This window comes from Ahaetulla prasina, chromosome 1 (genome assembly GCF_028640845.1).
Source record: "Ahaetulla prasina isolate Xishuangbanna chromosome 1, ASM2864084v1, whole genome shotgun sequence".
Classification (NCBI taxonomy): Eukaryota; Metazoa; Chordata; class Lepidosauria; order Squamata; family Colubridae; genus Ahaetulla; species Ahaetulla prasina.
Window position 1 is genome coordinate 61,653,583 of NC_080539.1, and position 27,874 is coordinate 61,681,456.

The window sequence follows — 27,874 nt, forward strand, 5'->3', positions numbered from 1 at the left end:
TAGAGTGTCTGCTTAGCAATTCTCAGAGAAAGACCTGTGCAGAGCAGTTAACTGGAAAACATCTGGGATGGTTAAGTTTCTAGTTGTAAACATTTAAAAAATTAAACATTTAAATGAATGCACCACATCTGGTGTGGTCAGTGTCTGAAAAGCTGCGTAGATTCAAGTTAAAAATGTTTGTATAATATCTATATGCCATTCTGATTCACTTGGAATCAGAAAATCACTTGGAAGTAAAATGAGTCACTTGGCAATCCCATCCAGATTCCCTTCTCTTGATTCTTGGAAGCATTTTGGATGTTCAAACAGAACTTCTTGTACTGACCCTTTCTTTCTTCTTCCTTCCCTTCTTCAGTGTTTTCTCCTTAGCTGCTGCTTTCAGCTTTGGAGATGGTGACAGTTTCTTCAAGGCTCCAGCTAATTGTGATCTTCTCTTCTGGGGGGACTGAGTTCTTGCTCCTGAGATAACTGGTGCTTTCTCCTTTTGTGTTCGCCCATCAGATTTGGCTTGGGAACCCTGGCCTTTGGGACGCTGTGTTGTTGGCAGCTTTTTACCAGAACGTGTAGGATCTGCTGGGCCATGCTTCAAAGAGTTTCTGTGGGATGCAGGCTTCTTCCGTTTCTGGCCAGAAGAAGCAGGGGGATGTTCTTTAGAACGGACAACTGTTTTGGAAGACTGGGTTGTAAGGCGCTCTTTGATCAGTTCAGACACAGTCTCTGAGAAAACATGGTTTAAAAGTTCATAATTCACATTAGCAAAGTGATGACTTACAAATGCTGCCTTAGAGCAAGCAATGATCTCTTCCCACATTTTTCCCTTACTTGCAAAACTAGTGGAAGGCATGATCACATTTTCATTCAACCATGGGAATTACATTTGAAAGATTGATCTGGGTAGCAGATTAAAGAAAAAAATATGAACTTATAAACATTTTTTAAATGCCACGCCCATATCTGTAGCTATTTGGGTTTAAAAGTGCAACTGTACAGGAGGTAATTAACAGACAGTATTGCCTAAATCAAACATTTAATGTACACAAATAGCCTACAAAGCCATGATTTCCTGTGACTAAACTCATTATTTTGGCCCCAAATTTAGCAGTAGAGTTGCTAGAAATTAACTTACACTACAGTAAGTCTAGAAAAGAAAGAAGACATACCAACCATACCAACATAGAATAGAATAGAATAGAATAGAATGGAATGGAATAGAATAGAATAGAATAGAATAGAATAGAATAGAATAGAATAGAATAGAATAGAATAGAATAGAATAGAATTTTTATTGTCCAAGTGTGATTGGACATACAAGGAATTTGTCTTGGTGCATATGCTCTCAGTGTACATAACACAACATGTGATGTGACCACAAATATTTGCATCACCAGATAGCCTTTCCTCCTCCCAACAATATTAAATCACCCTCTGCTGATTTTCTATTCCAATAGTTTTTAATTCTATATACCTTATGCGTATATTAATCACACTATCAAAGAACCTGGATGCTACTTTTTCAAGGAAAGAAAGGAAGGAAGGAAGGAAGGAACGAAGGAAGGAAGGAAGGAAGCAAGCAAGCAAGCAAGCTTAGAGGCAGTTCTTTATTATATTTATCAGTTAAGGTAAGACTTAAGAACATTAAAAAGCAGTATCACTATTGACAATGTTATCACTATTTTTTTTTAAATGAGAGCTAATGGGTAAGAAAGTGTTTGTCGCTTTGAGAACAGTTGTATCAAAATCAAACCTACAACTAAATAATGAACAAAATCTAAGGAAAGAATGACATAAAATTCCAGGGTTTGCAGAGACCTTGGAGTTCTTCTATCTAGTCCAACTCCCTGTTTGAGCAGGAGACCTTATACCATTCCAGACAAATGTTTGTGCAATCTCTTCTTAAAACTCCAGTGTTGGAGTACTGACAGCTTCCGGAGAAAAGCCATCCCACTAATTAATTGTTCTCACTGTCATAAAATTTCTCTTTAGAGTTGGGGGAGTTGGGGGAAAAATAAATTATTTAGATCCTCAAACCCAATCGTTCCAGAGGTTACCCCAGCCCTGGTTTCCAGGAATTACTTGCTAAGATGCTCAGTTCCCTTTGCTTCAATGGATTTGATTAGAGATCAGTAACTTTGCCCATTAGCTCAGCTTTCCTCTGTCCTTTCCAGAGTATTTTCCCATTTGGGAAGAAAAGCTGCATCCACCCAGAACTATTTTTCCTTACTTCCAATGGTATTTTTACCACAAATTAAAAAGCACTACCAAATCATGCTATCATGTTATCAGTAAATGAGCACAGAAATGACCAACTACATTATCTGGACAAGGGATTATGTGTGAGAGGTGGGAATAAGAACAGAAACAACGTAGAACTGACTTCTTGGGACCTGGAAGAAAGTGTTGAAAGCTGAACAAATCTTTCCTTTCAGTATGTCTGAATATTTGTACTATTACATAGTGAAAATAAACAGCAGAGCAAACCCTTATTGACTTACTTGCAGTTGGAACAAATGGGATCCGCTTGCTCTTTGTTTTCACTGGAACTGGCTTCTGTTTACATTTTCCTGGTGGAGCTCTCCTAAAACACAAATTGGATCACAAAAAAATATATCTGGGCATCTCAATGTGAATAAGAAGTTTCGTTTTTTTACCCTAGGGGCTGAAGGAGGTTACCTAATTTTTGAGTAATTCAAAGGTGTGCAGTCTGAGAGATGCAGGCCTTTTGGGCCTTTCCAAACAGGAAAATCATTAAATACAAAGAAGGTAATAACAGTACTCAAAGAATTTAATTTACCATATTTTTCAGAGTATAAAATGCACCTTTTTCCACCCTAAAAGGGGGTAAAATTTTGGGTGTGTCTTATACACCGAATGTAGCCCCGCCCACCCACTGCCCCCCACCCTTTGGCCTCTGCCTCCCAGCAATTTACCTCCTTGCAGCAAGCAGCAAGAAGAAACAGCCCATTTCAGTTTCAGCACAGCCTAATTAGCACAAATTGATTGTCCGTTGGATCGGCCTCCCAACTCTTAGCTGATTCAAGCTCCACGGATTGTCATTGTCTATTGCTGTGCGGGACTCTGCTGCTTGCTGCAGGGAGGTAAATTGCTGAGAGCAGATTTTTTTTTCTTGTGCTAATCAAACTATGCTGAAAATGAAAATGAAAGTAAAGCAGGCTGTTTGCTGCAATGAGGCAAAATTGCTGGGAGGCAGAGGCAGATTTCTTTTTCTTGTTTTTCTCACCAAAAAAGATAGGTGCATCTTATAGTCCGGAGCATCTTATACTCTGAAAAATACGGTAAATGCAACAAAAAAAAAGACATTTTGGAGTTTTTGCTATTAGTTATAATTATTCCTTTTGAATAAAGGGACCGAAGGACAGTATCCAAAAAGTCAAGACATGCCTAAAAAAGGATAGGCTTCACTAATGCAATCACCATTTTAACCTTTTTTTGCTGCCCTGTTTTGAAGCCTGATGTTAATCCTTTCCTTGACAGAATAATAGCTTTAATTAAGGAAGTTGCTAATATATTTTCTAATTAAAATGGAGATTACTCCTAATTTACATAACCTGCCAATGAGATCAAAGTTGTGTTTGTATATTTTGCAGGCTCTGCTCTTAAACACAGGCAGATATGTTGGCCAGAAGGAAGGCAACCCATATTGTAGCAGTAACCTTATTAATCTAACACAAAATGTATTAAGAGTTTGAAAATTGGGAGATTACTAGGAACATTTTGTCAGAAAAAAATACCTGTGGTTATAGGAGAAAAGGGAAGGTAGACCTGTGGCTGGTAAACCGTATTAACATGACTGAAAGAGTTCCTGAGTAAATAAACCTCCCTTGACATCTGCCTATTTTGGGGGGGAGGATGTGCCCCCAGAAGTGGCTAGAAAAGAGCTGTCATATGACATCTCACCACCAAAGAGTTGGTTTCCATAGTAACACTGTATAGTACTTCTTGACAGTCATGGTTGGCCACATATCTTAAAGGAAAGCAGTCCTTGAGTTATTAGGTTCTAACCCTTGGCCTCCCTGGGATGAGGGAAGGGATAAAAGAATTTCTGAAGGGTCATATCCAGGGGTGTTTTTCAGCAGGTTCTGACAGGTTCTGGAGAACCGGTAGCGGAAATTTTGAGTAGTTTGGGGAACCGGCAAATACCACCTCTGGTTGGCCCCAGAGTAGGGTGGGAATGGAGATTTTGCAATACCCTTCCCTTGGAGTGGAGTGGGAATGGAGATTTTGCAGTATCCTTCCCCTGGAGTGGAGATTTTGCAGTATCCTTCCCCTGCCACGCCCACCAAGCCATGCCCACCAAGCCACACCACGCCCACCAAGCCACGTCCACAGAACCAGTAGTTTAAAAAATTGAATTCCACTACTGGTCACATATTTCTCACCCATGTTTAAATCCTATATTTTGTCTCCTCAACATTATAGTGGCCCAGACCTGTTACCATTTTATGTCCTAATTTTACTGAGAACACCAGAGAATAAGCTTAATATCTATTAAATATATAGATATCTGCAACAAATACATAGAATTGTATGTACTGCATAGAATAAACAAAAGTCAAAAGGATTTCACATTCCCTAAAATACATGTCTGCATTCATACAATTCCTATTCCAACAACTCAAAGTTATGACCTATTTAAAAGCAAAACCAGTAGCTGCAAACTATAGGCTCAGCATGGCAGTTTTGCTTTGTATATACAGGTAGTCCTCTTTTAATGGCCACAATTGTGACCAGCAGCTCAGCTCATTAAGCAAAGCAGTCACTAAGTGAAATCATGACTGTGTTTATTATTTTACTTCAGCTTTTCTTTGCTGTACAGATCCACAAAGGCGGTAAATGTGAGGATTGGTTGTAAAGTTACCATTGTAACTGCAAACGTTCATTAAACAAGAACTAGGTATAATCTATTTATTTATTTATTTATTTTATTTAGGTGTAATCATCTGAAATCAATAGCTCAAATACCAATCCTGACATTTCTTATGTAAATAGTTCCCTTTTTCAAAGTATAAATTATATTTCCTACATTAATTTTTTTCTATCCTTTCATTAAAAAGAGCAGCAGCAATTTTTTCTGCTTTTTCTGCTGCTCCTGCTGCTGTTTTTCTTAGTGTGGCTTGCTCTTGTGTAGAATATCCAATGCTTTCACTTCAAGTCTATCAATGGAGTTTTCATGTTTGTCCTAGACTCGTTCCTCAGTTGCAGACAAATTCTACGGTAATCCTCCATTTTAAAATAAATACATCTACTTTAGATGGAATGGAAAGATATATTTCTGTCTGCTTTCCATGCTGTCAGTCCCGCAGAGTCTCCTACAGGCCAACTTTCCTTGAGTTTTGCTTACCAAAGCCTTCCCTAAACTGGCACTTGGTGAGATATTTTGGACTACAACATGGCTTCAGATGAGAATTAGAGTCCAACACATCTGGAGGACATTGGCTGGGAAAAAACTATCCTCTAAAATAAGAACAAGATGGAACAGAAAGAACAGGAAGAACATGATAGCTTCCAGTGATGAAAACAAGATGCACAGAGAGGTGAACTAAACAGATTTTGGAGCACAGGCCCAGGCTTATCCCCTTGCCTCTTTTAAAACACTGATTACTTGCATCACTGTTGTTGTTGTTGTTGTTTTTCCCATGTTGGTGATCATATAAACACTCCTCTGGATTGGGATTGGTGGGAGGAAAGATGCAGAGTCAATAAATTAACTGCTTCTTAGTGACACTAACCAACATCAAGAGTATGGGGTTGTTCATATGTCACACTAATATAATTTCTTTGCTTTGGGGTTAAAATGATGAACGGACCAGGATGATGAAAAAGCAGAACATTGAACATATATTGATGTGACCAATAATTTTTAAATAGGGGTGCTTTTTAAAATGTTACAGATTTCACCACATACAATGCCCTCACACACATGAACTGATGTTCATTTGACTTCTGAGCAGAGAAAATAAAGTTTTTGTTGTGGGGCTAAAGAATTCAAACTATTTGTTCAGGCCCTGTAAAGAAGCAGTTTTTGAGATCATTAAAACAATCTTTCAGGTTGTCAGAGCATAAATTAAAGTTTATATCTAAATGTGTTTCATCTGATTCCACATTTTTAGTTCTTGGACAGCTTTTTCTGACAGGTTTTGTTTTATAAAGCTTCAATGCGGGACTGATACAGACTGTGCTCTCTAATCCAGAGTTTCTCCACCTTGGCCATTTAAAGATGGACTCCAACTCCCAGAATTCCCTAGCCAGCTGAAGTCCACACGTCTTTAAATGGCGAAGGTTGAAAAATATGGCTTTAATCTCTTCTCTTCCCTAATCCCTGAGGGGAGAAAAAGTTTTCCCAGCTGCAAAGGAAAAAGATACAAATAAAAGTTGTGCGCTCCTGCATTAAGAAAGAGTAACTTCTCAAAAACATAAATCCATCCGCAGATGTCATTCATGAAACTGAAGTCAGATTGATTCATGAGGATGTCTTTCTTCCCTTTTCTTTTAAAGTAGCTCAAGAAAGAACTTTCGAGATCTGGGAAGAGGTACTAACCTTGCTGGATCCACAAATTTGTAAATCGAACCACTTGGAGCATAGGCACTTGGATAAGATGTAGCCATAAAATAAAGTTCACCTGGAGACAACAAAAGAAAGGATGTGCATTAATAGCAGGACTACTTTGGACAAGACTGATTTAGTTCTTGGTTTTCCTTTGGCTTTTGTTATAGGTCCCATTAGGCTGAAGGCAGCTGAGTACTATAACCATCCAGTCTGTCTTTCTTTCCCACTCTTGCTCTTCCAGTATCTGGCAGATATAAAGCTGGAAAGGTTTAATCTATTGGTAGGATAACAAATATAGTTAATTTGACTTTATTGATTGCTAGTAAACCATGCCTGCCTACCTCTAATACAAACAAGAACAACACTCTATCTCATGGGTGTCAAACTTGCAGCGTCACATTGCTGTCATGTAACATATTGTGATGTTTTTTCCCCTTTGCGGAACTGGGGTGGCCATGGCCTGACGCATCTGGCCCACGGGCCGCCAGTTTGACACCCTTGCTCTAGCTGGTATAGAACTATGCAGCATGAATGACCAGACATTTCTCTTGGCATCTGCTCTTCACTTTAAATTTTTAAAGATGTTTTTAATTTTGAAAGCACATTTTGATGGGAAAGTGGCATACAGTATCTGCCTCAACCGTAATTTTTGGTTCTAGATTGATCTGTGTGCCTCACATTAGCCCACAAGCATCCTTAGGAAGTAAAGTAGATGACAGCTGAAGCTCAGGACTTTTGGACTATGTCTATTTGAGGGGAAACAAGTCATAAGAAAATTAGCATATTTAAGTTATCTCCGTGAGACCCACAGACATGGCAGGAGCAACCTAACAAGTTGCTTTCTGATAAATGGTTTTGGGAATTGGCCATGGTAGAAATTTTTCAAGTATTCCTGTAGTAGCCATTTTGTGAGGGCATCCACAGCAAGCTCTAAACCTTTCAAGCGTGCCTTCCTATTCAAAAATGTTGTCTGTGACCATAGGCATGCTTTGGAAAGTCAGCATAAAATCATACAAGTGTAATTAGTTAATTACACATACATGCAGTGTACACAATATGTGTAGACTATCCCAAACAATTAAAACATATTGGCAGTAAACAAAGCAAGAATAAACAGAAAACACAATAAACCAAAATTAAATTAAAAAAGGCATGCATGCCTAATAAATTCAAGTCAAAGTAAGGGTGAAATGCTACCAGATCGGATCGGATCGCATGATCCGGTAGCGATGAATGACCGGTAGTTCAGTAATCTGCCTGCCGGATGTCATTACTTCCTGGTTTTAACCAGGAATAATGTGTTTTTTACCTTCTGTGCATGCGCAGAAGGTATTGCACATGTGCAGAATGTCTGCACATGCATGTGATGTGCGCGCGCATTAAGTGAGCGAGCGCAGCACATGCACTCTCGAGCCAGTAAGGAAGGTACGTAGATTTCACCCAAGTCAAAAGTTTAGTAGAATAATACTGTTTTAACTCCTGTGTGAAATCTCTGGGGAAGCCTGCTCCAGATGTGAAGGTGATTATAAAAAAAGACCTATCCCCAGCTTCTACCTATAAACCTGTCATGGAGGGTAGGATTCCCAGCAGATTATCTCTATGGTTTCAGACCAGATGGCAATTCTATTTTGGCAAGGCCGTGACTAAGGTATCCCTGTACTAATCATATACTTCTTTAAATTAGATCCTCCAAACACCCCATTTTTAAGATGTGGGAAATAAGACTTAAGAAACAGGTTACCTGCTTCATCCTCTGCAAAAGAGATGATAAATTTGCTGTACGAACTCACGAGTCCTGGAAAAGCACAGGCTTTTATGCTACCAATGCAAATATCCTTTTTTTTCCATCTATTTGTTCTCTCATCTTCCTGCAAAGCCATAAGTCGACTGAATGGAGAAAGAAAATTTAATCTTATTTTTATTTTGTTATTCCACAATAGTTCGAAGTTTTAAAAAATAATAGTAGTACACACAGTTAATTTATGCAAAAATGAAATTAAACCTTGGTGATCCTGAGCCTACCGCATTCACTTAGGAAAGGTCATAGGTCCATGTTGGTAGGTTCAGCCCCCAGCCTCTCTAAAAAAAGATCTTCAAAACTTTCATTTGAAAGCTTAGATTAGAACTTCAGCAGAGGTAGTTGTAATGTATCTTTAAGAATTGTGGAGGGAAAACTGAGCGGGAAAAAGCACGTTGCTGATTGGATGAAGCCTCTGGCTAAACTGTATATAAAGAGAGGGTTTTCCCAGCCCGGGTTGCTGGGTTCACCATATAGTAAAGAGCTGTTGTCACTATCCTGGTCTCCTGCCTCGTTATTGCCCGAATCTAACACTGGCGACGAAGGTGGGATCTCGAGGCTAAGAGAGCCAGGAAAAAAGCTGAAGTCACCAGGAAGACGCGAACCCAGCAAACAAGGGGCGGAAAGCAGCGATGTCCAGCTACACACCGCCAGCGCCATTCGACCCAGCTAAGGAGAAATGGGGGTCATACATGGCTCGTTTCGAGTGTTTCCTCGAAGCGAACGAACTCCAAGGAGTCTCAGACAACAGGAAGCGAGCGTATTTCCTGAGCCACTGCGGTCCAGAGGTTTTCGACACCGCAGAATCGTTGGCGGAGCCAACGCCGGTACAATCGGTGCCGTGGCAAACTCTACAGACCCTATTGAAAGCCCATTATGCACCAACGCCGTCCAAGTATGTGCAACGGTACGAATTCAGGGAGCGTAGGCAGCAAGAGGGCGAGTCCATCAGCGTATACATGGCAGCCCTGCGGAAAGCCACGAACCATTGCGAGTTCCGAGACTTGGACGAGGCATTGCTGGAGCAACTCATTCGTGGGGTCAGGGACATCCGTTTACGACGGCGGCTGCTGTCCAAAAGCAACTTGACGCTGGCAAACGCCCTGGATGAAGCCAGGGCTAATGAGAAGTCTACCCAAGCGGCGGAAACCCTACAAAAGCAGGTCGCACCAACGGCTGGTGCGAAATCAACCCCGGTCCACAATGAAGAGGTCCAGGCCGAATCGGACGGTGAGGAGGAGGAAGGAGTCTTCCACACCGGGAGGCCGGAGAAAGAAGACCGGGGTGACTGCGCGAGTTGCGGAGGGCAACACCAACGACAACAATGCAGATTTAAGGATGCCACTTGTCGGCGGTGCGAAAGGAAGGGGCACCTAGCACAGGTCTGTCGAGCACCCCAACCTTCCCGCCAAAAATTCAAACTGACCAACCAGAGCGCGGGAACGGCGAAGCAGCCCGTGATTGGTCAATTCAAAAAAGGCGCGAAGTTGAATCAGACTGTCGTGAGAGTGGGTCACGCAACAACACGCCTAGAAAAAAAATCTTTACGAAAGCAAAGATTGAGGGGGTGCCGTGCCGATTGGAGGTGGACACCGGCTCAGCGATCACGATCATGTCCTGGGACACCCTCGTGAAAGCCTTACCCGCCATCGCAAAGCGCAAGCTGAAAACACAGAAATTAAAGGTACAAGACTACCAAGGAAATCGCATCCCTGTTCGAGGGGTAACGTCCGTCCACGTCGAGTATGGACAATACAAGAAAACTCTGCCCATCACCATAGTCGATGGGACCCTGCCAAGCTTGTTGGGACTGGACTGGTTCCGAGCATTGGGCATGGGAGTGACTGGAATCTTCAGAAACGAAGTCAACCTCAAAGACGCACTCATGAAGGAATTTGGGGACGTTTTCAGAGACTGCCTGGGCAAGTACACGGGGACCCCTATTTCCTTTAACTTAGACCCCCAAGTTGCCCCTATCCGTCTAAAGGCTAGGAGGGTCCCGTTCGCCCTAAAGCCCAGGATTGACCGGGAACTGGACAAGCTAGTAAACCAGGGAATTCTAGTGCCAGTTGACCATGCTAAGTGGGAGACCCCTATAGTCACCCCAGTCAAACCGGACGGGTCGGTCCGGATTTGCGCTGACTATAAGGCAACGCTTAACAAAGCGTTGCAAAAGAGTGCTTACCCCGTCCCGGTGGTACAGCACTTACTGCACTCAATGGGGCAAGGGCAAGTTTTTGCCAAGCTAGACTTGGCCCAAGCCTATCAACAGCTGCCCGTAGATAGCAGCACAGCCGAAGCGCAGACAATTGTGACTCACAGAGGGGCTTTTAAGTGTACCCGGTTACAGTTTGGGGTTAGTGTGGCTCCAGGGTTATTTCAGAACCTAATGGAGCAGCTATTGCAGGGACTACCAGGGGTGGTACCATACTTTGACGATGTACTGGTATCCGCTGAGAATCTAGAGGAATTAGGGGTAAGGCTGCGAAAAGTTTTGGGCATTTTCCGGTCTGCCGGTCTCACAGTTAAACTGAACAAATGCCAGATCGGGGTTGAGTCTGTGGAATTCCTGGGCTACCGGATAGACAGGGAAGGAATTCACCCCACTGAGAGCAAGGTACGGGCCATCAGGAAGGCCCCGGTTCCAAAGAACAAAACGGAGTTACAGGCATTCTTAGGTCTGGTCAACTTCTACGCGGTATTCTTAAGGAATAAGGCAACAGTAGCTGAGCCGCTGCATAAATTACTAGCAAAGACGGCTGCATGGTCTTGGGGAAAGGCGGAAGCTAGGGCATTCGAAGGGGTAAAGAACCTCCTATCGGTGATAGCCTCCTTATCCAATACAATGGCACGCTGCCATTAGTGTTAAGCTGCGATGCATCTCCTATGGGGTGGGGCTGTGCTCAGCCACAGGTTCCCAAATGGCACAGAAGCCCCTATTGCATTTTACTCCCGACCCATGTCAACAACTGAAAGGAATTATAGCCAGCTTGATAAGGAAGCCTTGGCTATAGTCTCCGGAGTAAAGAAATTCCATGAATATGTATTTGGTCGTGATTTTGAAATCATCACGGACCATAGACCTTGCTAGGTCTGTTGGCAGGCGACCGCCAACGCCCGTGGCACTTTCGCCCAGACTGACCCGATGGACTATCTTCCTGGCAGCGTATTCTTACAAATTACTAAACCGGCCAGGAAGGAATTAGGCATGCAGGCGCCCTGAGCAGATGCCCGTTACCAGAGACTATCGAAGACCCCACTCCGGGATACCAGTTCTGCTAATTGACTCTTTGGACTCTGGCCCAGTCACATCCAAAGAGGTGGCTCGGGCTTCGTATAAGGACATTACAATAAGAACTGTAATTGGTTGGGTACAAAGAGGTTGGCCCGCTGCGCCGGGCGAGCGTTTTAAAGAGTTTGTAAAAAAACGTGGGGAACTCTCAGCTCAAGGGGGGTGCCTGCTATGGGGGGATCGAGTGGTGATCCCGGAGAAATTGAGGAAAAAGGTATTGGATCTCCTTCACGAAGGCCACCCAGGGATCGTGAGAATGAAGGGTCTAGCGAGAAGCTATGTGTGGTGGCCCTTAATGGACTCGGAAATTGCTGAAAGGGTAGGGAAATGCCAGGCCTGCCAGGAGTCCAGACCGCTACCCCCAACGGCCCCGATTCGGGAATGGGAGAGACCCCAGGGCCCCTGGTCTAGGATCCATATCGATTTTGCCGGCCCCTTCCACGGCCAAACCTTTCTGGTAGTAGTCGATGCCTACTCCAAATGGCTGGAAATCATTCTCATGAGATCCATGACAGCCGATGCCGTGATTTCAGTCCTACGGCACCTATTTGTAACCCACGGGTTGCCCGACACTTTAGTCTCCGATAACGCCCGCAATTCACGGCAACCCAGTTTGAGGGGTACTTGGCAGAGGAGGGCATCCGACATGTCCTCTCGGCGCCTTTCCACCCTGCGACGAACGGCCTTGCAGAACGTTTCGTTCGGAGCGCAAAGGAAGCATTGTCCAGAATCAGGCCAGGCGATTGGCAAACAAAAATCGATACATTTCTAGCAGTCCAACACAGAACCCCCTGTGTAACAACTGGCCGCAGCCCGGCCGAGCTATTAATGGGTCGGAAGCTTAGGTGCCCACTAGACCGTTTAAACCCAAACTACACACCAGACGGTTACAAAGGGGCACACGGTAAAACAAGAGGGATGGCAGTAGGCGACTTAGTGTGGGCACACAACTACAGCGAGGGCCCGACCTGGTTAGCAGGAAAAATCCTAGAAATAACAGGACCAAAATCATATCTAGTAGAGATAGAGGATGGCCGGGTATGGAAACGCCACATAGATCAAATAAGGAAACGCATAACCGGTAAAGCAGAATCAGACGAAACAGACCCTGACTATTCAATGTATGAATCCACCGCTGACTCAAACCCGGGGCAAACGCGGGACTTATCTGAGTTCCAGGAGGTCCAGCGACGCCAACCGGTTCCTCCTGAAAACAGCAGGGACGACTCTGCCAATAATCCAGGGCCGGATGGCCTAGAGGAGGAGCTGAGAGGAACAAACAGTCCCTCCGGTCAGCTCGACTCACTCCCAGAAAATGCATTGCGCAGGTCCGAAAGAGTCAGGAGACGCCCAGTCTACTTGCGTGATTACGTTGAAAAATAAGATGTTAATTTTATGTAAATATTGGTAAAGTGTTCTCTGGGAGGGAAGGAGTGTAATGTATCTTTAAGAATTGTGGAGGGAAAACTGAGCGGGGAAAAAGCACGTTGCTGATTGGATGAAGCCTCTGGCTAAACTGTATATAAAGAGAGGATTTTCCCAGCCCGGGTTGCTGGGTTCACCATATAGTAAAGAGCTGTTGTCACTATCCTGGTCTCCTGCCTCGTTATTGCCCAAATCCAACAGTAGTATTCAGCAGGTTCTGACCAGTTCTGGAGAACCAGAAGCGGAAATTTTGAGTAGTTCGGAGAACCGGTAAATACCACCCAGGGTTAAACCCATTGCTACCAGTTCGCTTGTGAGCACGTGAAGAAGCGTCCTGGCAGGTGGGCAGAGCCCCCGCCACTGCCACCGGTTTGCCCGATCTGGGGCAAACTGATAGCAACCTACCACTGATACCATCTCTGACTGGCCCTGCCCCATCTATTCTATGCCTCCCAAGTCCCAGCTGATCAGGAAGAAATGCGGATTTTACAGTACCCTTCCCCTGTAGTGCGGTGGAAATGGAGATTTTACAGTATCCTTTCCCTGCCATGCCCACCAAGTCTTTTAGTACAGAACCAATAGTAAAAAAAGGTGATAAAACTTTATATAGACAGTGACAGCAATTAAAACAGGAACAAGACCTTTAGAAAGATGGTGTTGAACTTCTCTACCATGGTCACTTCATGTACTTTCATGTTTTGCTAGCCACTGGCCTTAATTTAATGGGGTCACACCATCTTCAAATATATAATCCCAGATACATATTTGGGCTGAATGTGCTAAAGACTTATAATGGCCAGCTTGAAGTAAAAGCTGATAAAGAACCTCTTAAATTTGGTGGGAACTGCAGCATTAAATAAGCATAATCATCTCACCTCAACGGTGAAATAGGAGGTATATAAATTTAATTAATAAATAAATAATCATAATGGATAACACTGAGAACAGTCGAAAAGAAACAAATGTTTCGCATACTCAGGCAAGATAAACAGAATTTTATCTGTGATCAATAAACTTTGTCCTTCTCCATATATTATATAATTTAGTGTATTTAAAAGTAAATGGAAATAACTGTCCCTTACCCAGTCATAAAGTCACCAAAAATGTAAAGACCATTGAGGTTTGGAGATTCACACCCTCGATAAACATATCCACCAGTGACTGATTTTCCTACAGAACGTCCATAAGCAAATATTGGAAGTACATCCTCTGTTAAAAAGAAATAGAAGTTACTCGACTGAAATTGTTGGATTATCTAAAAAGAAGCAAAAAAATCTCCTGATCAAGAGCAATGCCAATGTTAACTTACGATTATTATCTGCTAATAAGAATCTATATTTCCAATGTGTCAATCCTTAAATAGCCAAACCAGCAGAGGAAGAGGAACCTCAAGATTTATAGCTATACAAAACAAACCCAAGTTAAGAAAAGTTTATTGGGGGAATAGTATCGCAGAAACAGTCCAGTGCCCCTTTCAGGGCATTCAGTTAGTAGTATAGAGCAGGGGTCTCCAACCTTGGTCCCTTTATGACTTGTGAACTTCAACTCAAAGCTGGCTGAGGAACTCTGGGAGTTGCAGTCCACAAGTCTTAAAGGGACCAAGGCTGGAGACCCCTAGTATAGAGCACCATTTCTGTGAACACTACTTCCTTAATATTTGAGCAATAAGCACACACTCAGGTATTGTTTTCTACTATGTGTTACCTAGAGAAAATTTATTTGCATGATATTATTCTTGGTTAAGTACATTAAGTGTTCTTAATGTACTTGTCATTTGACCCAACGATGACTACAACATACTATGTAAACAGTTTTATAAGTAAGAGGCCTGCCCAAGTATCTATTTAAGGATTATTTATTTATTTATTTATTTTGAGAGGTAAACAAAATGTTAAATGTTTTCAGGCAGGGCTTTCTACTTGATTGGCATATATAGAAGTAACACACTTATTTAGAAACCCAGGAAAGGATTTAGCTGCAGTGTTTGCAGAGAAAGGCCAAGGAAGGCCAAATCCCCAAATCAACATATGGTTACAAGCTACATGAGCCACTTTTTGATAGAGAGGTGGAATTTGTGGCACAATTCCACAATACATTTTGCCATTTTGAGAAAAACATCCAGATCCGGAGTATGGTTTATGGTTTATGGTTTATTAGATTTTTATACCGCCCTTCTCCCGAAGGACTCAGGGCGGTGTACAGCCGGAATAAGAACAAAATATATACAATTTAAAACAACAGTTAAAAAGAGCAAATTTTAAAAGGCTGAATTATTAAAATTTAGATTTAAAATTTAAAAATATAAGAATACCCAATTAAAATTCATCAATAATTATGCCAGTCCCGCTTTAATGAATAAATATGTTTTGAGCTCACGACGGAAGGTCCGAAGATCAGGCACTTGACGCAGGCCGGGGGGAAGTTCGGTCCAGGCGTCACTGCCCCACAGAGAAGGCCCTACTCCTGGGGCCGCCAGCCGACATTGTTTGGCGGACGGCACCCTGAGGAGACCCTCTCTGTGAGAGCGCACGGTCGGTGGGAGGCAAAGGGTAACAGCAGGCGGTCTCGTAAGTACCGGGTCCTAAGCCATGGGCGCTTTAAAGATAGTTACCAGAATCTTGAAGCGCACCGAAGACCACAGGAAGCCAGTGCAAGCTACGGAGCAGCGATGTCACATGGGAGCCACGGCGGCTCCCGTTACTACTCGCGCAGCCGCATTCTGGACTAACTGCAGCCTCCGGTGCACCTCAAGGCAGCCCCATGTAGAGAGCATTGCAATAATCCAGCCTAGACGTAACCAGGCGTGGTGACCGTGCATAAGGCATCCCGGTCAAGGAAGGGCGCAACTGGTGAACCAAGCGAACTTGGTAAAGGCCCTCCTGGCGACGGCCGCCAGATGTTCATCAAAGGACAGCCGTCCATCCAGGAGGACGCCCAAGTTGCGAACCACCTCCTTTGGGGCCACTAACTCGCCCCCAACAGTCAGCTGCGGATGCAGCTGACTGTACCCCGGTGCCGGCATCCACAGCCACTCCGTCTTGGAGGATTGAGCTTGAGTCTGTTTCTCCCCATCCAGACCCGTACAGCTTCCAGGCACGGGACAGCACTTGACCGCCGTTGGGGTGGTCCGGGTGGAAAAGTACAGCTGAGTATCATCAGCGTACAGATGGTAACTCACCCGAAACCACTGATGACCTCACCCAGCGGCTTCATATAGATGTTGAACAGGGTAGGCGAGAGAATCGACCCTGAGGCACCCCACAAGTGAGGCGCCTCGAGGGCGACCTCTGCCCCCTGTCAACACCGTCTGCGACCGGTCAGAGATAGGAGGAGAACCACCGATAAACGGTGCCCCCACTCCCAATCCCTCCAACCGGGCGCAGCAGGATACCATGGTCGATGGTATCAAGGCCGCTGAGAGATCTAATAGGACCAAGGCAGAGGAACAACCCTGTCCCTGGCCTCCAGAGGTCATCCACCAACGCGACCAAAGCCGTCTCCGTGCTATAACCGGGTCGGAAGCCAGACTGGAACGGGTCTAGATAGACAGTTTCCTCCAGGTGCCGGGGGAACTGCCATGCAACCACACTCTCTACAACCTTCGCCTGGCGAAGGTTGGAGACTGGACGTAATTACCCAAAATAGCTGGGTCCAGGAAGGCTTCTTGAGGAGAGGTCTCACCACCGCCTCCTTCAAGGCGGCGGGAAAACCCTTCCATCAAAGAAGCATTTATAATCCCTGAGCCAGCCTCGTGTCACTTCCTGAGCAGCCAGCACTAACCAGGAAGGGCACGGGTCCAGTAAACATGTAGTTGCATGTAACCTCCCAGCAACCTGTCCATGTCCTCGGAGCCACAGAATCAAACTCATCCCACATAACCTCAACAAGACGCGACTCTGTCATCCCGGCTGGATCATCGCAATCTTGGTCCAAACTATCCCGAAGCTGAGCGATTTTATCGTATAGATAACCGTTAAACTCCTCAGCTCGTCCCTGTAAGGTCATCCCGTCCTCTTGATAGAGGAGGAACGGGTCACCCGAAACAGGGCGGCCGGGCGGTTATCTGCCGATGCAATGAGGGTGGAAACGTAGGAACGCTTCGCCTCCCTCATTGCCACTAGGTAGGTCCTAGTGAAGGACCTCACTAGTGTCCGATCAGCCTCGGAACAGCTAGACCTCCAAGTACTCTCTAGGCGTCTTCTCCGGCGTTTCATCTCTCTCAGCTCCTCGGAAAACCAGGGAGCCAATTGAGATCTACGCCGGGTCAGAGGCTGCAAAGGCACGACACGGTCCAAAGCCCCAGCCGCGGCCCGTTCCCAGGCCGCAACCAGTTCTTCAGTCGTGCCGTGGGTAAGATCCTCAGGAAACGGCCCAAGCTCCGTCAGGAACCTCTCCGGGTCCATCAGGCACCTGGGACGGAACCAACGCATTGGCTCCGTCTCCCTGCGGTGGTGAGCGGCGGTCCGAAAGTCTAGGCGAAGAAGAAAATGATCTGACCATGACACCGGTTCTTTCACTATATCTCCTAAATATGCCTGCATCTCTTAGGAAATGGATAGCTTAATGTACTGTAGACTTGTGATTTGACAGACCCTGTTCCCATTATATGTTCCATGCCAGTTTTTTAGCAGCACATAAACATGCTAACTAGTTTGTTTTTTTTTAAAAACCATGATTTGGAGAACACATAACCCCGCCCACTTCCTAATATTTTAGTGCTGTATCTCATATTCTACGAGTTTTTGTGCCCAGGGAGTACTGGCAAGGCTTTGTTATATCATTGCTTGTTCTATGGAGCAGGCAGACAAAAATAAGGCCACGTATTGATGAGGGTTAGCCTTTTCTGCAACAATTTTCTGCAACAGTTGTACCCTATGACTATCATTATGTGTTGTAAGTGTTGTACCTTGATGAAGATATCTTTTCTTTTATGTACACTGAGAGCATATGCACCAAGACAAATTCCTTGTGTGTCCAATCATACTTGGCCAATAAAAATTCTACTCTACTCTATTCTATTCTATTCTATTCTATTCTATTCTATTCTATTCTATTCTATTCTATTCTATTCTATTCTATTCTATTCTATTCTATTTCCCACCAACAATTTTCCTTAAGTATGCAAAATGGCTCAGTTGATTAAATGTAGACAGTTCCATGACTACCAGGGTGGAGTTATGTATGTCTATTTTTGATTAGTTAATTTCTTTGATTGTTTTCAGCAGTAGGTTGACCGTTGCTGTGGGGCCTTCACTTACATCTAAGGATGTAGGTAAGTGTATTGTGATGTTATCTGTATGCATGAAAGGGGTTTCCATGCCATAACACTGCTTTCATTGTTTTAATGAAAGTAGCAAGCTTCTAGAGATGTCTACACATTGCCGTTCATCTTATTAGCAATCCTGAGATGTTACAATACTTACCTAGTGACGAGTTTTGACACAGTTTCGTATCATAGCACTCAAACCCTTCCTTGGCTCTCCAACCATAGTTCCCTCCTTTAATAATTATATCCACTTCTTCAAACCTGTTCTGGCCGACATCTCCACAGAAAATTCGTCCCTTTCCTCTGTGACTGAGTGGATCTCCCCGATCCACAGAGCAGCGCCACATGTTCCTCACACCGTATGCATAGACTTCGGGGCGAGCTTTGGGATCCGAGGAAAATGGATTATCGTGGGGAATGCGGTAGGGCCTCCCCTGGGGACCTTTTCCTTCCACATCAATCCGTAAAACTTTCCCTAACAAGCTACTCCTAAGAAAAAAGCAAAACATAAGAAAGCACTGTTAAAGGCATGGACAAACAAGTTAAGTTTACAACAAATTAAAAATGGACAATCGGTTTGGTTTGATTTAAACTGCTATAGATGAAATAATATATTGTATTACTCAGCAAATAATTTAGCTATGTAGTTGTGAAGTAGCCTCAGTAGAGATTTAGCCTAGTTTGGGAAGCAGAGGAAATTTTGGTTTATTTTTTATTTCATCATGGAACTAATCTCCTGAATGAAATTTTAAGCCAAGGCTTGATCTCCACATTCAGAATACTAATATTTACAATAATATGCTCAAATGTGAGCAGTATTTAAAGAAATCTAATTGGTTTGTTTGTTTACCGTGCGTTGAACATATGTTCTGATAAATATTTTCCCTTGTTATAAGGGACTATTGACATATGCAGTTAGTAACTTTATTTAATAGTTTATATTAATAAATTGCAGCATTATTTGAAAAGCGCACTCCTGCCATTTTATCGATAATATTTAAAACAGTTTTATTAAATAGTTTTTAAAAATGGTAGAAAGATTTTTCCCCTTCGGTTCAGTCAGATTTTTGGAGACTGCCTGGACAAATCCCTGCAGTTTTCTTGGTAAGGTTTTTCATAAGTGTTTTGCTATTGCTCCTTCCTAGGGTTGAAAGAATGTGACCGGCCCAAGGTCACCCAGCTGGCTTTGTGGCAGGACTAGAATTCACAGTCTTCCAGTTTTTAATCTCATGGCTTAACCACTACATCAAACTGGCTCTCAGTATAATAAAATTTAATTTGCAATAGTTACAATAACTAGCTTTATTCAATTGCTTATATTAACAAACTTCCTATATAACCATTCCCATTTAAATGCAATGAAAGGTAGATATATTTACTTGTTTTGAGCATTTCCGAATTTACCAAAAGGGTCCCCAGCTTTCCCTCCATCTCCAGTAAACAGATACAAGTAACCGTCTAGCCCAAACAGGATCTCGCCACCATTATGATTCGCAGCTGGTTGTTCAATCTCTAAGAGATTCCTAAAGAAGAAAAGAGAAACAATGTGCAAGGAGAAGAAGAAGAAACATACATAGATAAAGTTGGAGTCCTTGGATGGCTTTCAAGGATTTCCTGCAAACAGATTATTTATTCAAGCATTAATCACAACAGCTTATCAACTTAGTGCTTTTGTTTAACTTTTCTTACACTAAGCAAAGAAAGGACATTAGCATTATTTTGCTATTTCTATGTTTCTACTGAAGCTGATCAGAGGCACATGATAAAACCTGGGTCAGGACACAATGTCCATTAGCATCTACGGTTCCATGATGATAGGATAGATACAGCCACTAATTGTCGAGCAAAGTATAATAAACCCTTCTATGATTTTGAATTCAAACTGCTAGTCAGCACAACTCTGAATGTTGTAGCAGCATTGCTGCTTCTTCTGGAATATGACTGAAGCTCTGAATGATCTTCTGCATAGGCCATTGTCATCTCAGAATGGACTCATAACTCTCCCTGCCTTTTGAAATGGGAATATTCAAGCATGGTTGCAGGATTAAAAAGAACATGAACTCATGAAGCTTTTTTTAAGGACTCCTCTGTACCTTCATGAATAATCCTAGTTCTGAATCGGACATTGGTTGACTTCTAAATCAGGACCCTAAAATATCAATCATGCCATATCTCAGTGAAAACAACAGAAAAGCCTGTTTATAGATCAGAATTTTAATTAGCTTCAGAGTCGCAAACAGTTAAAAGACCACTGCTCTAAAATGATGTAGGCTAAAGATTGATATGCACCATAGATAAATGTGCTCTTGGCTTAATTCCACAATGTTCTTTCTCTTGCTTAGCAGCAGAAAAATAGATTGCATATATTTGTAGGATTTGTATAAGTGTTTCTTAATTTGATTGATTGATTTTTGAAATGGGTTATCCATGGGCTTAGTATTCTATTTTGGTCTATCCTGCCGTATAAGGTTTTATCTCAATGAAATGAACAAATATGTCCTCAGCCTTGGAAGAAAGCAAGTAGAGAAAAGGGGTTATTACCTTTCTGTGGTTATATCTGCCTTGTTGACATCAGCTGTGGAGACCATCAGTTCACTAATCCTGATTTTTTCTACCTTTTTCTTGTCCTGGTAGGAGTAATAGATGTAGAATTTCCCATTTTCTTTGTATTGGGGATGGAAAGCCATTCCAAGGAAGCCCCTCTCATCCCCAACCCAGGGGGTGGTCAGCACCAATTGTTTAATGTCTAGAAAAGGTTCTTCTAATCTACTTCCATCTGGGAGGAAAACCCACACAAGGCCCACTTGTTCAGCTACAAACATCCGATGGGTATTGTCATTGGCATGCACCATGAGCACCGGATTCCTCAGCCCATTGGCCACTTCTTTGAGACACAGTTGAAGGCAACCTTTCTTATCTGCCACCACAATACCCAAATTATTGTTAAGGTCAGTATTCTTCAGTACATCAGGAAAGCAATAGTCTTTATCTTGAATGTTTAAGATGTTGCAGAAATGGGTCCTGTTCTTCTCACACCATTCTTGAACGTGCCTGTCATCTGTAAGCAGTGTGATTGCGGAATGGCAGTAGAGGTGGAATTGTGAGCAGTAGTCAAAACAAAGACCAGGGAGGTTTCGAAGGGGCGTCTGGGGGTTCTCAGCATCATAAAGATGGGCTGCATAGGGCGAGCATTCCTGTTAAAGATTAGAACACTGTTATTCTCTGAAACATTATGGAATGGGCTGTGATTGTTTGCATCCACTCAACCATTTGCATCTGCTTAACTCAATTGTGAATAAATAGTTATAAAGACATTTCATATCGGCAAGACTTCGTGTTCTTAAGGAATACAATTGTCTAAAAATATTTCTAATTTTTTCCTGCAGAATGGAGGAATAAATAATACATTGGATCGAACATAGTCATTAACCCATTGATTGCAATGTGGAAGATTAAATCTGGACTTCCCTGTTGTGCATACAGATTAAGAATGTATTATTTGACTCCAGGCTAAAAGTGAAAAAAATAAAATAAAATAAATTTAGATCTCTAATGGGGGTCCAGTACCTGAGAAGGTTCCAGAAAAAGTCATGTATTCTTTGAAGAGTTTAGGGCAAATGAATTGTAGTTGCATTTACCTCACATATTTTATATTTTCACAGCACTTTTTGAAGTTATCTAAAATACATCTTATTTATTCTGTTAAAGCCAAGCTTTTATTTCAATTTACTATGTTTAAATTGTGGTTTCTGTTAGCAGTGCTCTTTCCCATGAACTGCTATGTGGTATATTTAATGGCAGCATTAAATAGCATTCAGCAGCATTTACCATGCAAATAAATTATCTGAAGAATTCCTGACGAGATTGGTCTGAGAGAACAAATCAGCAATCAAGGTCAGCAGTGTGATTCAGGAGCTCTATTATTTATTTATTTATTTATTTATTCGTACTTTTATACCGCCCTATCTCCCTAGGGACTCAGGGCGGTGTACAGCCATATAAAAAACACATAAATATACAAAATAAAACATTCATCTAAAAAACTTATTATAAAGGTCAAATATTTAAAATAGACATATAAATAATAAAAACCAATTTAAAACCAAATCTAAAATTTAGACATTTAAAAATTTAAAACCCTAGTCCAGTCCTGCACAAATGAATAGATGTGTCTTAAGCTCGCGGCGGAAGGTCCGAAGGTCAGGAAGTTGACAAAGTCCTGGGGGAAACTCGTTCCAGAGGGTGGGAGCCCTCACAGAAAAGGCCCTTCCCCTGGGCGTCGCCAGTCGGCACTGCCTGGCCGACGGCACCCTGAGGAGTCCCTCCCTGTGAGAGCGCACGGGTCGGTGGGTCACACGGGTCTAAGAAAACTTTCTAACCTAAATATTTTCAAATCACATAGATTAAGCAAAATGCCTAATATATAGAGGGGGTTGATTCGTATGGGTCTTTTAAATCATGTTACCTGTAGGAGAATACACAGTTTGAAATTTTAAAATAAGTGAAACCTACAAAGGTGCTACTTATTTAAAAAAATCAATACCCATTTTCCCACCATTTCCTTAGGTTTGTGATCTATTGCTTAAAGTCCAAATCTTATCCCTGCTTTGTTTCTATATCAAAGAATACAAGTAACATCCATTGTGACTAAGCATGGCTAAAGTTAAGACATTCCTTTGGGTTGACATAAGAATTAAATTGCCTTAACAATTAAAAAAACCTCAGCCCCTCTGCTGCTTTTCATTTTTCCATGTGAGGTGGTAATTGAAGGGGTGTTCTGTTTGCTATTCTTATTCTCCCTCAAGAATTGGGCACATGAAAATTTCATTCCCACAGTGCCCACTGTTTAATGATTCCATTTGCTCATTGAAAAATTTCCTTTCACTACATAGTCTTTACTTTAGATCTACATAGATTTAGTGGTCAGCAGTGTGTAAATGCTACATTCTAGATAGCAGCTGTAAAACATTTTCTGCTTGTGTAAGCATCTCTCTATCTATCATTCTTCCTTTCTTTCTACCTGAGAGCCCCTAATATTAGATGATCCGGATGGTGTTTAAGCATACTGCATGATATTCCTTTCCTACAAAAGAATGTCTTGAAATCAGATTCCTATACAGCTGCAGATTTTTTTAATCAATCAAAATTTTAAAGAACAATCCTAATTTGCGGATTGAAATTCAGAATGGACAAAAAAATATTCTCCCTTGCTTATGCAGAAATGTTCTGCTGGAAAGCCAGGAGAATTGTTTTTATACATGCGGATCTGTTGATGGTGATGTTTCTGCCAGTAGGACCCCAATTTGGGATTTTCAGGGATATATAGTACCCAGTTAGATCAGAAAAATCCTTGGATTCTTTAGGAAGCATCAGGATTGGGCCCCCCAAATATCCCAGTCTGAAGCTGACCCCAGTTAATTTTCTATTCTTGAATTCAGGATTGGATGCAATTTCAAAAACTCAAAGGTTACTGGTGTATCATCATCTTCCATTTTACTCTCATTCACTCAACAGTTTTGCCCCTAATGGGAAAAGGTCCAAGGACATTGTAATGTCCTTCCTGTTAAAGACTACTTCAGTTTCAACTGCAATAATACAAGAGCTACCAATAGATTTAAACTTAATGTCAACCACTCCAATTTGGATTGCAGAAAATATGACTTCTGTAACAGAATTATCTGTGCTTGGAATGCATTACCTGACTCTCATAACCCCAAAAGCTTTAACCAAAATCTATCCACTGTTGACCTCACCCCATTCCTTATAGGACTTTAAGGGGTGTGCATAAGAGCACAAACTTGCCTACTGTTCCTGTCCTATTGTTCTTTTCCTATATATATATATATATGCTTATGCTTCCTTGTTTCTCCTCATATATATGTTTATATATTATATAATCTTTTTGTATGATGCTTGTGTATATTGTTATGACAAAATTAAATAAATAAATAAAATAAAATAAAAAAATAAAAGAAGCATTTAAAAACAGAATCTTAGGATATTTGGGGTTTCTATTTGAGAAAAAAGAGATTAAACATCATGTTTTCTTCTAGAAGTTAATAACAACTTTGTTTATTAATTTATGTAAACCTTCAAAATGCATTAGTCTGCAGCTTTCAGCAACCACAGTGAACGGCTGGAAATTTGGGGAGTTGAAGTCCAACAGATTTGGACCTGCCTAATTAGAAATGGCCAGTGTGCCAAGACATAACAAGCATGATAAAAGATCCAAATAGACATGATTCATAGCACAACTCTGAATAAGTCTGCTTAGACTACTGACATCAGAGTTTTTTTATTAGGAAAATGAATATGAGAATCTAACAGTGATGTAATTAAAATATATTTTATTTAAAGTGCAGATTCATAATGCAAACCCGTCAGCTATAAGATGATAATAATGAAACTTGATACAGATGGGCAATAAGATTTAGCTTAATCCTTTTCTCTCCAGCTGTGGCTGTTTAGAAAATTTCTCTTCTGAAGTTTGTCTTTGCACTGAGATGAAATCTACTATGTAATCCATTTTTTTCTGTTTTGTTAAAAAAAAAATAGTGGCTCCTGCTCTTTGGCAGATCTCCCCCCCACCCCCGGTCCCCCAGGCGAGATCGGCTCCCATCCTTCTGACCTTCCACAAGGTCAGATCTGGCTGTGCCAGATGGCTTGGGGGCCCACGGGGGGAGGGGGGCATCACACTGGAGGTGGTTGATTAAGAGCCAATCCCACCTCCCCCCCACTCCTCCCCTCCCATATCTTGTAACTGTGATTTTACTTTGTTTGCATTTTCATTTTATCTCTGATGATTTTTATCCCATGAGCCATGTAGAGTTGGTTCGAAACGAGATAGATGGAAAATAAATTTAATTAATAAATAATAAAGTCCATACATGAATTGTAAAATTGCATTGAACCTCACAATAACTTAGGGTTCAACAGCTGTACAATTATTTTCAAAATGGAATCCTGAAAACAATTCTATGCTGACTTACCAACATTAGGACAGACCCTATACAGTAATATAGGTCATTGATAAAGGAATGGCAAGCTGGAAGAATGTTGATTGTTGTTGTTTTTTATTCAAAAAGTTTTACAGAAAAATTTCCCCCCCTTTCCTCCCTCCCCTCCCCCCTCCTTTCACAACCCCCCCCCCCCGACTTCCCGGAACGAGCACAAGGTATAGTTAAAAATAAAACAAACATATGCTAAAAAATTTTCGTCCCCTACAATCATCAATTCCTAACTTCCCCCAAAAACAATCAAAAATAATACATCATAATCATTCAAAAACAGTCTGATAACTCTTAGTCTGATATCTACTTTGAATATAGTCAATCCATTTTTTCCATTCCTTTAAGTATCTTTCTTGCGTATTGTCTTTCAAAAAGGCTGATATCTTCACCATCTCAGCCAAATTGGCAACCTTCAATATCCATTCTTCTATTGTAGGTATTTCTTTTTTCTTCCAGTATTGTCCTATTAGTAATCTTGCTGCTGTTATTAGATTTAAAATCAATTTAATCTCAATTACTGTACAGTCCGTAATAATTCCCAACAGAGATTGTTTTGTTTTTTGTGTTTTTGTTTTGGGGGTTTGTTTCTTTGTTTTGCTGCTCAGTGCTGGCATATGGTAAATCACAACAACTTGGCTTCTGTTCAGAAGAAAACCCCTTCCTACCCTTAAATCAATGACTACCGTAGGCAGGAGGCCAGGATTTTCCACCAGAAAATCATTGCTCTCCTGCACACTGGTGGGATGGCTGGTTTGGCAAGGCAGGGAGCAGGCTAGGAGACAGAAAAGGTGGGGAGGGTAGAGGGTGGCTGTTCCAACAGTTGTTCTATGAATCCAGCTGTCTAATCTAAGACTTGTCTTCAGGAGCATGGCTATTGCAGGTCATTAAGAATGCAGACAAAACGCCTTCTTTATAGCAACCGAAAACCAAAATGCCAAGGTCTGCGGGTTGATTTTATTCATTTGCTGAGTTTCTACCTCAGCCTGCATTTGAAAAGACACAAAAAGGTCACTTGGTTTTACCCTTGAACATGAAATAATCAGCCTAATCCTGTGACAGAATGCAATTTTTTTTTTATTTCATCAAATTGAACACTGGATTATTTTTTGTTGCACCACCAGGATATACTATTCCATAATCTTCTTCCTGCGCTCACAACTGTCTTGCAGGGAGGTTTAGCTTGACAGACAAGCCAATTCAAGAGGAAGATTATCATTCTTCCATACACTGATATGAGGACATTTTCGATTCTTGTAGCATGCTTTATATAGATAGAGATATATAATTTATCTTACTGCTGCCACTGTCCAAACATATTATCCCAAATCAGTACTGTATGAAATTTGAAAAATCTGCTTACCAGGGACTAAAATGTTGTTTGTGTTCAGTCATAAGCACTTATTTTCTTTTCAAGCTATCTTTACATTTTTGCAGAGAAGAGCAAATTAATATTACTCTCTCCAGCTGCAGCTTCTACTTACATGGAACTGTGAATTCATCAGAAGGCAAATTTTTACTCTTAAGTCATCCTTGAATTATTGGTTTAGTTTAACAGAATCTTTCAATTATAATATGGTTGGCATCTATCTATCTATCTATCTATCTATCTATCTATCTATCTATCTATCTATCTATTTAAATTATATTGTTGTCCATCTCATAAGCAAATGATTCTGGGAGATATACCGTAACTAAAACAATAATTTGCATGTAAAGCAAATTTGAAGAATTTTGGCTCATTCAATAGACTCATCTTACTTACCAGCAGAAAAGTCCTCCAGGGAACCTCAAATGCAAATTCTTAAATTACCATTCCCACCATTTCTCAGCTAGGCCAAAACAGCTAACAATCATATCCATCATAAGGGCGTATGAGGAAGATGAGGCTTCTTACCACTACCTTACCTGGCACAAGATATCTTTGATGAATCCTCCACATAGTTTTTGAGCTTGAGGATCAATATAATCCATGATGTCCCAGTATTTGGCAGCAATGTGGTTGTCCTTCTCTTGCTCACAACAGCCAAATTTTTCATAGGCAGAGCAAAACTCCAGATGGAAAGGAGGCTGGAAAGGAGGACCATAATCCAGGCACTGAGGATGTCCCAGGAGAACTGCAGCATGTTGCAAAAGGAGTATGGAGATGCAAATGAGGAAATTAGATGCACTGAGAGAAATCCTGGAACTGTGGAGGCTTAAAGTAGTTTTCTCCCCTGGAGGTTTCCTGGGGTCATGTGAATCTGATATGTGTCCATCTGGAAAATTGGGTTTATTCATCTTCTAAGCTGTGATTCATCAGCATAGAGCCCAATGTTTGCTCAGGTTTGTTTCCAGGCATGCAGGCACACACATACACCCTAATCCCTCCCTGTCTCATTACGTTTGCTAATAGTGAGCTGAGAAGCAACTTTCCAGTCCGCCTCCTTGCAGTTCCACGCCTTCCTCCTTCCTTTTTCAAGAAGTTATCTGCTCCTTTGAACACCATAGATTTCATCCAAAAACAAGTCCAGAATAGAGA

General features: G+C 41.8%; 1 protein-coding gene across 1 annotated transcript; it reads right to left on the reverse strand.

Annotated features, from left to right (window-relative positions):
- Nucleotides 1-27,874, reverse strand: HHIPL2 (HHIP like 2). Its single transcript, XM_058165465.1, has 9 exons — nucleotides 27,262-27,874; nucleotides 20,888-21,540; nucleotides 19,726-19,869; nucleotides 18,504-18,835; nucleotides 14,163-14,289; nucleotides 8,307-8,452; nucleotides 6,557-6,638; nucleotides 2,493-2,575; nucleotides 1-717 (listed from the first exon to the last, which is right to left on the reverse strand). Exons 1-9 carry the CDS (start codon nucleotides 27,631-27,633, stop codon nucleotides 302-304), a joined length of 2,355 nt encoding a protein of 784 aa, XP_058021448.1. The 5' UTR covers nucleotides 27,634-27,874; the 3' UTR covers nucleotides 1-301.

Bases quoted from the DNA above. Each gene is read 5' to 3' on its own strand.
- HHIPL2 (XM_058165465.1), bottom strand. From the start codon at position 27,633: ATGAATAAACCCAATTTTCCAGATGGACACATATCAGATTCACATGAC. The intron at 8,453-14,162 runs GTAAGGGACAGT...TTCTCCATTCAG, and splicing joins TTTGGTGACTTTATGACTGG to TCGACTTATGGCTTTGCAGG. The intron at 6,639-8,306 runs GTAACCTGTTTC...TGTTGTCTCCAG, and splicing joins TTTTGCAGAGGATGAAGCAG to GTGAACTTTATTTTATGGCT.